This window comes from Carettochelys insculpta, chromosome 9 (assembly GCF_033958435.1).
Source record: "Carettochelys insculpta isolate YL-2023 chromosome 9, ASM3395843v1, whole genome shotgun sequence".
Lineage (NCBI taxonomy): Eukaryota > Metazoa > Chordata > Testudines > Carettochelyidae > Carettochelys > Carettochelys insculpta.
This window is the reverse complement of record NC_134145.1, coordinates 12,049,542-12,060,921: the sequence shown is the minus strand read 5'-3', so window position 1 is coordinate 12,060,921 and position 11,380 is coordinate 12,049,542. Positions and strand designations below refer to the sequence as shown.

At 43.7% G+C, this 11,380-nt stretch overlaps 1 protein-coding gene across 1 annotated transcript; it reads right to left on the bottom strand.

Moving 5' to 3' along the window:
* Positions 1–5,225: 5,225 nt before the first annotated feature.
* LOC142017727 (uncharacterized) lies at positions 5,226–9,912 on the bottom strand. Its single transcript, XM_075002898.1, has 3 exons — positions 9,589–9,912; positions 8,074–8,185; positions 5,226–6,143 (listed from the first exon to the last, which is right to left on the bottom strand). The coding sequence occupies exons 1-3, from the start codon at positions 9,847–9,849 to the stop codon at positions 5,389–5,391; spliced, it is 1,128 nt and encodes a 375-aa protein (XP_074858999.1). The 5' UTR covers positions 9,850–9,912; the 3' UTR covers positions 5,226–5,388.
* Positions 9,913–11,380: the final 1,468 nt, after the last annotated feature.

Below are 11,380 nucleotides of genomic sequence, written 5' to 3'. Positions count from 1 at the left end.
ATGAGCAAATTCACCAGTTTCTCATATGTAGAAATAAATACTATTTGAATTCACTTTAGTAAAAGTGAACATTTAAACTTTAACTATAGTCTAATTTCATTATTTTTTTTCTCCTAAGTCAGGCTTCTGGGTAACTGGAACAATTAGGGTGATTAATTGCATGTTTGCAATAAAAACAGAAGACTAGGAGGGTTACATTACAGGCTAAATATTTTCAGAAAACTCTATCAGCTGGTAGTCATAACAAATGTGATCAGCCTAGTGCGCAATATGAAACTGAGCAACTTGCTGCTAACAGGTTTGCTCTGAAACTTAACTCTCCTCAAAAGAAGCCAAAGTGTTTAAAAAAATAAATGAAACCCAAGTGCATAGGGAGAAGAATATTGACATGTGGGGCCCCTATGCTTCTAACCTAAAGAAACGTTGTTTTTCCTTTAGTCATCTCCTATTGTCTAAATAAAAAGCACAAAGCACAGGCGAAGCTGCACAATAAGGGAAAGTGCCTAAGAGACGGTCATTTGCTTAAGCTTGAAGTACTCATGTGGGAAGGTCAGCAGGGTACTCACAAATACTTACATATTTTTAGTGGCACCAAGTAAGCCAATTCACATCCCTGTCCTAATAACTAAATCCCGGGGGGAGGGAGGGAGAGAGGGAAGTAATTGGAGCAACTGGATTCAACCCAAGTCTCCAACCCCCTCAAAGGGTGCCCTAAGTGCTCAACTACAGAGTTATTCTCACGTGTGTGCTCTTTGACCCAGTCATACTTTTGTTGTTTATTGGGGCAGGGGGCTGGACTCGATGGCCTCTTGAGGTCCCTTCCAGTCCTAGTGTTCTATGATCTACAGTGGAACAGCCTCTGGGATTCTCCACATCTCAAGGGCTAGAGCCTGCTAATGAAGGTGGGAGACCCTGTGCAAAGACTGGTAGAGAACAGGGAACTGAATCTGGGTTTCCCACATCCCAGGGTTGCAGCTTAATTCCTGGGATACATGTTATCAGGGAGGTGTAGTACCAGCAGCACCTCTTCAGGCTGTTCTTAAGGGACAAGGCAAGTGCCTAATTCATACCCAGAGCAGCTGTGCTGCTGCAGCACTGTTGTGATGACCCTCCAATGCCCACTGGAGATTTTCCCCCATTGTCATTAACGACCACTTCTCAGGGAAGTGGATTAACATGTCCATGGCAAAAGCTCTTCCACTGACCTAGAGCTGTCTAAGTGTGGAGTTAGGTTGTATGACTCCATTGCTCAGGAGTATGACAAATCCACAGGTCCTGAGCAATATAGTTTAAGCTTTTTGTAGATACAGGAACAGCCACACTGGGTCAGACCAAAGGTCCATCCAGTCCAGTCTTCTGTCTTCCGACAGAGGCCAATGCCTGATGCCCCAGAGGGAGTGAACAGAACAGGTAATCACAAAAGTGATCCCTCTCCTGACATCCATTTCCAACCCTGACAAACAGAGGCTAGGGACACATTTCTACCCATCCTGGCTATAGCCATTGATGGACCTAACCTCCATGCATTTATCTAGTTTCCTTTTTTGAACTCAGTTAAGTCTTGGTCTTCACAAGCTCCTCTGGCAAGGAGTCCCACAGGCTGCTGTATGAGGAAACACTTCCTTTTGTGTTAAACCTGTTGCCCGTGAATTTCATTTGGTGACCCCTAGCTTTTTAGTTATGGGGAAAATTAAATAATTTTTTTCCTTTATTCCTTTTTTTCCACACCAGTCATAATTTTTATATACCTCTGTCATCTCCCCCCTTAGTCTCCTTTTTTCCAAAGCTGAAAAGTCAGGATTTTTAATCTTTCTTCATATAGCGCCCATTCCAAACCCCAAATCACTTTGTTGCCCTTTTCTGAACTTTACAATGCCAGTATTTCTTTTTTTTGAGATGAGGCAACAACATCTGTATGCAATACTCATGATATGAGCGTACCATGGACTTATATAGCAGCAATGAGAGATTCTGTCTTATTCTCTGTCCTTTTTTTTAAAATGATTCCTAACATTCTGGTTTTGCTTTTTGTGACTGCTGAAGCACATTGAGTGGATGTTTTCAGAGAACTATCCACAATGACACCAAGCTGTCTCTCTGGAGTGGTTATAGTTAAACTAGTCCCCATCAGTTTGTATTTTTTTTTCCCCAATACGCATTACTTTACATTTACCAACATTAAAACATCTGGGCTGCATCTCCATGTGCTGCTGCTTCTGCAGATGTAAATTTTTGTGTCTCATTAGCATAGCAGCACGTGGTTCGGAGTCCAGAAGAAGCTTTTCCAGACTCTGAAGTACATGTGGAGACACGTGGACCCCTTCTTTCTGGACTCCAAACCACATGCTGCTATGCTAATGAGCTGCAGAAAATTTGCATCCATCTCATTAGCATCTTCCGGTAGCTCATTACTGCACCACTTCTGGAAGAAGCAGCATGTGGAGCCGCAGACCTGTCATATAGACCTGGCTGAAGTATTGCATCTAGGAATTAAGAGTAGAGGTGTGAACCATGACCTGCTGCACCACTTATTATAGCTCTAGGAGAGCCCCAGCTAAGGGAAAGGTGTAATGGATGCTATGGTGTGTTCAGGGTTCTGGAGCTGGGGTAGAAGCAAGAGGTGGCAGGAGAAAATCTAGAAGATGCCACCCTCTTTGGAGAGGAAAACACCCTTCTTCACTGAAGATTCATATTGGTTGGGGAGTGGAGGGGGAAAGAAACAAAATCTCTTAGACAGTGTTCCAACAGGCTGATTACAGGAATCCCGCTAAGGCAAATTTACTACAGGAGACTGGACTGCTATGTTACCAAAACTGAGATTTGACAAAGGCCTTGGACCACTTGCCGCTATTGTTTTATGTTCCCCAACCTGTGAACAAGGTTAGTCTAAGACAGTATTTCCCAATTTTATTTGGCCACCGAACCCTTTTAAACATAAGTATTTTGCAGAACCCCATTCCTAGGCTCTACCCTCCCCACCTCAGCCCCCGAATCTGCCCCCCGCATACCCAGGCTTAAGAAACAAACAAATGTATGCAGAGTACTTTATTTGCTAACAGCAGTATTGTACACTGTAAACTTATACTGTATTTATATTTACTTTCACTAGACTGTACTTATGGAAAACCTAACTAAAATTTACTTTTGTAAAATGCTGGTTGAGAGTTCTGGGTAATAGAATGTTAGATATGAAAGAGTTTACTGTATTGTGGCAGCACTTAGTAATCAGTCATGGCTCAGAGCCCCCCCCGTGGTAGGTATTATATAAATACATCAAGGAGATGGTCCCTCCCCAAGAGTTGACTGTTCCTATGATAGCTGTCAAATATTGAAGCTGTCAACAAAAATGTTCATGGTAATGCTGTTAAGGCCAGTCCAATCCAAAGCTTTTGTCACTCAGGGCTTAATGTAAAGAATGATTACTTCCGTATTGTTCTGCCTTTCAGTGCAGGGCTAAATATTCTGTCTTTTTTCATGGGAGTTTGGCAGAGTAAGGCTGTCTGCACTACTCTGGAAGATTGATCCACTCAGGGTTGGTCTTTTGGGGTTCAATTTTGTGTCTCTAGTATGGACACATAAAATTGACCCCTGTACTCTTTGTGAGGAGTGAGGGAGGTCAACAGGCAAAACCCTTCCATCTAGCTTTCCCAGTAGGAACAGCCAAGTTAGCTGAGCACAGATAAGTCAATTCTAGCTACAGCAATTGTGTATCTGTGGTCTACTTACTTTGCCTACGGAAGACACAGCCTTAAAAGCAGGACCAATAGAAATAAAATTACCACTATGTAAGTTTGATTTATGATGTATCCTAACATTTTGGCCCTGATCCTGTAAACCCTGTGTTCACACATAAATCCAATTGAAATCAATAGGGCTGACTGGGACAAACTGAAGTCTGTTAACATAACTGAGTATGTTTAAGTGGAATAACAATGTGTTTTTCAACAGTGGTGTAAAACTGGGTCCTTTGTATCCAATAGTCATGTGTTTTTGCTGGGTTCTTACTACAGGTTGCACCACCCTGCTCTGGCATGGTTAGGACCTGACTGAGCCAAACAAGCGAAATTGCTGGATCAGGGAAGCCCTCTGGTGCCTCTTGGGGCCTGCTGTGCCCCAGCACTACATTCCTGTAGGTCTGCCAGGTACTCCAGTCCTGCCCTGTGCTCCTGGGGTGGGGGAGTCCAAATCTAGCCTTGGCCTGTGCTGGCAGGGCAGCCTTGGGGCTCCAACCACATGCTGGCTCTAGCTCTGGCTGGCCCTCTTGCCCATAAACTCCTGGGATCTCTGATCTGGCCATATCCTGTTGGACCATGGATGTTGCCAGACCAGAGACCGCTAGTTTTAGGAGCTGCAACCTTTATTGCTACTGTATTCCACACACCTTCCTTGTGTTCTAATAGCAGTCCTGATGAAGAAAGTAACTTCCTGATCTTTGAGATCTTGACAAAGTAAACCTCTGAATTTTGCTGCTTTACCCAGGGACTGGTTGCTTTTCAAATACAAGATTTCCCATTACATATGGGGAAGCTTGTTCTAGAGCGAATCACTGCTGTATCTCATGGTGTAAACATGTGCCTTTGTATCATACTGCATCAACAAATTAAGCCTTCACATCAACTAAGCCTGTTCTACTGAAATTGGCTTTCTATTTCGACCGTGACCTCCTAGCACTTGATTTAGTATGCAAACATACCCATTTACATGTCTTGCAAATTAATGCATACACTGCCAATTGGTTTTTAAAGAGCCAAAATATCACCTACCACCTGCAAACACGTGGTCAGTTTGAGTTATCAAATCTACAGTAGCTTTATTTCTTTTGTTGACGGTATTTATAATTAAGAAACTAAAACAACTATTTTATCAACATACTTATAAAAAGCCTTTTAAAATACTATGTAAGTTACTGGCAGCCACACAGTATGTTCAACATTAAACTTGAACCTGCTACTCCTTCAAATATTCCTTACTCTCACAAGTGTCCCCATTTAGGTGCAGGAATGGACTTCCCCTAAAGACTGGATGTTTTGCATTGACGAGTTTGGGCATCCCACTCCCAGTGGGCCTACTCACATGAGAGAGGATTACAGAATTAGGCACACAATTGATATATCAAAACAAAAAGCAGTCAAGTAGCACTTTAAAGACTAACAAAATAATTTATTAGGTTTGCTTTCGTGGGATAGACCCACTTCTTCGAAGTGGGTGTGTCCCACAAAAACTCACCTAATAAATTATTTTGCTAATCTTTAAAGTGCTACTTGACTGCTTTTTATTTCGATGTATATAGACTAGCACAGCTCCCTCTCTGTTACAATTGATACATGGAGTCAGTTAAGATTTAATCATTGAATCCTAAAGAAATAGGACTGGGCCTTAAATACCCATTTAGACTTTTAACAAGGATTCCACTGAAAATGACAAGCTCTGGTTTTTCATTTTAATTTCTGAATAGTATTCTCGGGGTATTCTAGAAAAGTGTCTGAGGTTTTCCTTTGCCACAGAACACTTATTTTTCACATGTTGGCTCACATAATGCTTTTCTGCTATGGAAGGATCATTTTGAAAGAGAACTTCTGAGCCAACATCCCGCTTCTGGTTGGATACAAAATGTTCTTCAACTTTTTCAAAACTTGCTTTTGTTTTTGTTGCCTTCAATTTCAAACCTCTCTGAAAGGAGCCAAATTCTTTGGATAAAATATTGGCCTGAGCCAGCTCCTTACATGCTTGTACATACTTCTCTGCATTCTTAGTAAAGATATATTTCTGTAAAAGGCTGCTTTCGATTTGGCCTGATGTAAAAGTAGTTATATTTGGTAGGAAAAAATCTCTAGTATGATAAAGCATAGTGCTTGAATGTGTTAAAGGAAACCAAACATTTATCAAATTATGGTTAAAATATGTTGAGTCACAAAGCTGGCTGTGTCCAGTTCTAAATGGATTTGTTTCTGTGCCTGGGAAACAGTCTTCATTTGGCCTTTGTAGGCTTTGAGCTACAGCTAAGTCCTTTAGTTCTCTCAGCCTAAGTTCTCTCTCCAGCATTACATATTCCAGCTCTTTATCTGCAAAGGTTCTTCGTTTCCTCATTCTCTCACTCAAGTTAGAAAAGAGGAGTTGACTTTCCTGTGAAGGAGGCTTGTAACCTAGGAGAAAAATGCAAGGCTCCCTTTAGTATTTTTTTTTTTAAATCATTACAACTCTATTATTGTAGTGACTAAAAGTCTTAGCTAAGATCAGGGCCCTTTATGTGAGGCCCTGTGTAAACACATGGTAACAGACATCTCTGCCTTGAAGGGTTTATCACTAACTAGACAAGTCAGACAAAGGATGAGAGGGAAAACCCAGAGAAGGATAGTGACTTGCCCAGGCACCTAATTCCCAGTCCAGTGCTCTGCCCACAGACTAAGAATTTAACATAATGGGCTATATTATTTTAGTGACTCTTAGAAGTATATTTGAAAGCTTTTATTTAAAAAGCTATTTATAAACGTGACTTCACTTAAATGCATCAAATAAGGCATAACCTCTCTAACCCTCTGACAAGTCCAGACTGTCTAACCAAGATGAAAATTAGAAATTAGGCCATATTTCTGGTCATTGGCCATCGCAATGTTTGTTTGTCCTGTACATGTCAAACAAAATCCTAGCCTTGCTAGTAAGCTTAAGTGGAACTACATCCTTGCATTATGATTAGTTACTTAAAATTTATTCACTGCTATAAAATGCTTGTAAAGTTCTTTGGACATAGAGCCAGAGCATTCTGAGTCACGTCAGCATCAGTATTGTGGCTTCTTTGCCTGTGGCCTTACTACATCTATCCCTGACAATAACCTGGGAACATAGGAATTGTCATAATGGATCAGATCAGTGCTCTGTATTACCCAGTATCCTGTCTTTTACAACACTCAGCTCAGTTACTTCAGGAAAAAAAAAGAAGAAAACAAGATGCCCAAAAGCAAAAATTTCTTCCTAGTAAAAATGAGAATAGATTTTTTTATAGTCCAGGGGTAAGGGGAAAAACAACTACATTCAAATCAAAACAATTTAATATTTATTAAATTACAAAAAACTCATTTGGACTGACCAAAACTTCCCCAAGTTTTGACACTTCAGTTCAGATTTTTTCAAGTGTCTCTTTTTTTTTTTTTTTTTTAAATTTGGCCCAGCTATATTCCTAATCCCTATTGCCTTCTGGCATTACAATACAGCAATTGAGGGTTATGATATTCTAGTGTGACTTGCATAACATAGACCATAGAATTTCACTTGGTAATTCCTTCCTCAAGCTCAAGTCTCTTTTGTCTTTTGAATTTTTTTTTAATCTTGATTTGAAAGATTTTTTTTTTCTTTTTTTTTTTTTTTTTTAAAACGATTGTGAATTCATGGCATCCCTTAGAACATGTAGAGCCTCCATGGTCTGGCACCCTTGGGACCTGAGTGGTCCCAAACAAGGGAGTTTGCTGGACCAGGGAAAGTCAATGCTGGCTCCTTCCACTCCTAGCTGCTGGCCCTGCCTCTTCCCACAAGTGCTGGGGCTCTGCTGCCAGGTGCCAAGGCACTATAGTTTTGAGCCCCTCTACCCCGCCAGGGCACTGCTCCCTGCCACCAGTCCCTACTGCCAGACCTAGGGCACTGGGGGTCTACTGTTGGCCCTGGGACACCAGGCCTCAACTCCTTCCCATTGGGCTCTACTCTTTCCTTGTCCCAGAGCACACACGGGGTCACTGACAATGCCGGACAGGGGGGTGTTTCCAGATTATGGAGGTCTGGATTAGAGAGGTTCAACCTGTAGATTTTTTTTTCCCCCCTCCCTAATGCTTAATTGCCCACACTGTCAAAAACTGGCACTTTTTGGCTTCATCTACATACATTTTGCATCAGTTTAAACTGCACAGATATAACCGTTTGTATTAATGTGCACTTGTTCAAAAATATTCTGATTCAGCAACATGCTTACTTTCATGCCTAAATTTAAACATAAAACTAATCCTGTGGAATTGGATGGCACTATTCATATGCTCTATGTGATGGTGGAGGCGTAATTCTTTCCAAGTTGAGGCCACACATACTTACCTGCCAGTATACTTTTGGCCAAGGCGCTGGTATGCTTGGGATAGTAGTGACAGTTTAATCTGTAATTGGCTGATAGCAAAGAATGTTCATGTTCATCTTCATCTTCCTTAGCCTATGCAGAATCATGGAAAGAGAAAATAAGACAAACCACACAATCCATTTTAGGTCACGTCTATGTTGTGGGCACCTTAGTGACACAGCAACACCATTATAGCTATATTGCACCTCCTAATGCAGATACAGACTACAGCAATGGAAGGGTTTTTTTATGGCTGTAGGAACTCCAGCACCACTAGTGATAGTAGCTAGGCACATGGAAACATTCTTCCATCAACCTAGCTATGCCTACAGCAGAGGTTAGATTTGGAATAGCTATTTCTTGCAGCAGTGTGAATTTTTCACACACTAAAGCATAGCTAAACTGAACTAGGCACTTTGCCAATAAAAAAGCAAACTTGCTACTGCATCATGACTTCACCCAACAGGAGATTGTTTGTGGTATCTTAATGTGCATGTCCTTTTCCTACAGAATGTGCTATTTTATAGAAACATGCTTGGTGGGCTAACCTATTGGCATGTCCCTCACTCCTTTTTAATAGCAGAGTAACTAAAGAGGAACTGATACTTCAACTCCCAAGTGTTTTGTGCTGCACTCTAATTCTATGGAAAATATGCATTAACAGTATTTTTGCGTGTACACAGCAGCATTTAAGGGTTTGGATCCTACAGTGTATACTGAATGCTGAGGCAAGGCAGGTGAGGTAATGGACCAGCTTCTGTTTAGTAATAGAGACAAACATTCAAGCTTTACCAAGAACTCTGTTTTCCTGAAACCTACATAACTGCTTATCAGAAATACCTAACATGTTTAAGGAAAAAAAGCCTAAAGAAAGGATCATAACACCCCTTTTGTAAAGCTCTATGATCCACTGTGGAAAGGGGCTTGAACAGTGAAACATTTTATAATAAATAGGTTTTGACAAGTGACAACCACATAGGCACAAGTATGGGGTTTTGTTAACAAACCTGATGAGCAACCATTGAAGCCAGTGGCTGCGTAGCAACCTCACTACGTTTAAGTAGCTAAATGTGGATTTACGCTAGGAGGAAAATCCTGTATTATATGCTGAGCACTTATCCGGTTTTCACACTTACAAGACTATCTTTAACAATTACAAGAAATGCCAATTAACCTCTAGCAGTCTAAAATGCACTAAACGAAGGAGGGGGCAGAGGTAGCGGTGCCCTTGATAATGCACCGCTAGTCCTTGTCTCGAGTTGCTTTTCACTCCTAGAACTGATTTACACAGGGGAGGCACTACCCTTATCCCCCTGCACAGCGGGGGAAACTGAGACACGCCCCGGAGTTGCCCGATTTCCCCTCTTCCCCCCCCCCCCGGAGCCCAGCTTCTCGTGGAGCAACTCTGCCCCGAAGACTTCTCTGAGGGGAGGCGGGCGGTGCCCCCGCCCAGGCGCTGCGCCTCTGTCCCCGGCCCGCCGCTGCGCCCCGCTCACCTGGCCGGCGCGCTGCTGCCTCCGCAGGGCCACCTGCGCGGCCGTCACGCGCTGCCGCTGCAGCACCAGGCGGCAGGCGGCGCACGCGCAGTCCCGCCAGCGGCACAGGCGCTTGTGGCCCTTGAGGCCGGACACCACGCCGTGGTTGCGGCAGCGCGCGCACTTGGGCACGCGGCACGAGCGCCGGCCCGCGCGCTCCGGCCGGCTGCCGCCCGTCTGGGGGCCGCCTCCGAGTCCCGCCTCTGGCTTCCCGGGCGGCATCCCGGGCCCGCTCCTGCTCCGCGGGCTTCCCGCTAGCGCCGGGCCGAAGTCTGCAGCGCCTCCACTGCCCCGCGCCCCGCTCAACGCAGCCTGTAATGAAGGGTCGGGCCCGCGTTGCACCTTGACGTCAGCTGCCTTCCCCCGCCAGCCAGCAAGGGGCGGGAGGCCCCAGCGCCTCCCCGGGGGCCGAGGCGTTCAGCCCGGCCCTTGGCCAGACACCTGCGCCCCTCCCCTCCTGCCTCCCCGCTCCGCCTCAGCCAGGCAAGGGAAGCGCTCGTGTCTGGCACGGGACCAACTTCTGTGGGGGGAGCGAGACCGGCCTTGGCAGCCCCAGGGCGCTGCTTGGGGTCGGGGGAGCAGGGCCACTGCTGGGGAAGGGAAGGTTTGCAAGAGCCACATTCAGGCACTCCATACTCTGAAGAAAAAAGCAGTCAAGCAGTAACAGTAGCACTTTAAAGACCAACAAACAAAAAGCAGTAGCACTTTAAAGACTAACAAAATAATTTATTAGGTGATGAGCTTTTATGGGACAGACCCACTTCTTCAGACCAGAACAGACTCAGTATTTAGGGCACAGAGAACCAAAAATAGTTAATCAAGGTGGACACATCAGAAAAAAAATTATCAGGTGAGCAAGTCAGAGTGGGGGGGAGTCAAGAATTAGATTAAGCCAAGTATGTAAAAGAGCCCCTATAACCCCAGGAAATTCCCATCCCGGTTCAAACCACACATTAATGTGTTGAATTTGAATATAAAAGAGAGTTCAGCAGCCTCTCTTTCAAGACTTGTGAAAATTCCTCTTTACTAAGACACAAACTTTTAAGTCATTAACAGAATGGCCCACTCCATTAAAATGCTGGCTGACAGGTTTGTTGATCAGGAGTGTTTTTATGTCTGTTTTGTGCGCATTAACTCTTTGTCTAAGAGAGTTTGAAGTCTGTCCACTATACAAAGCATCTGGGCATTGTTGGCACATGATGGCAAATATGATGTTAGTTGAGGAACATGAGAATGTGCCCGTGATTCTGTGAATAACCTGGTTAGGTCCAGTCATGGTATCTTCAGAATAGATATGTGGACAAAGCTGGCAGCAGGCTTTGTTGCAAGGAAAGTTCCCGGACTGGTGTTCCTGCGGTATAGACTGTGGTTGTCGGTGAGAATCCTCATAAGGTTGGGAGGTTGTCTGCAGGAGAGAACAGGCCTGTCACCTAGGGCCTTCTTGAGTGTGGCATTGTGATTAAGGATAGGTTGTAGATCTTTAATAATGCGTTGTAATGGTTTGAGTTGGGGGCTGTAGGTATTCTGTTCTTGGCTTTTTTGGGCCTATCTGGAGTAGCTGGTCTCTGAGTATTTGTCTGGCCCTGTGGATTTTGTTTTTTTATTTCTCCTGGTGGGTAATTCAGGTTTATGAATATTCGGTAAAGCTCTTGTAGTTTTTTTTGTCTCTGTCAGTAGGATCAGAGCAAATGCAATTGTACTTAAGGGCTTGACTGTAAACAATAGATCTAGTTATGTGCGCAGGATGGAAGCT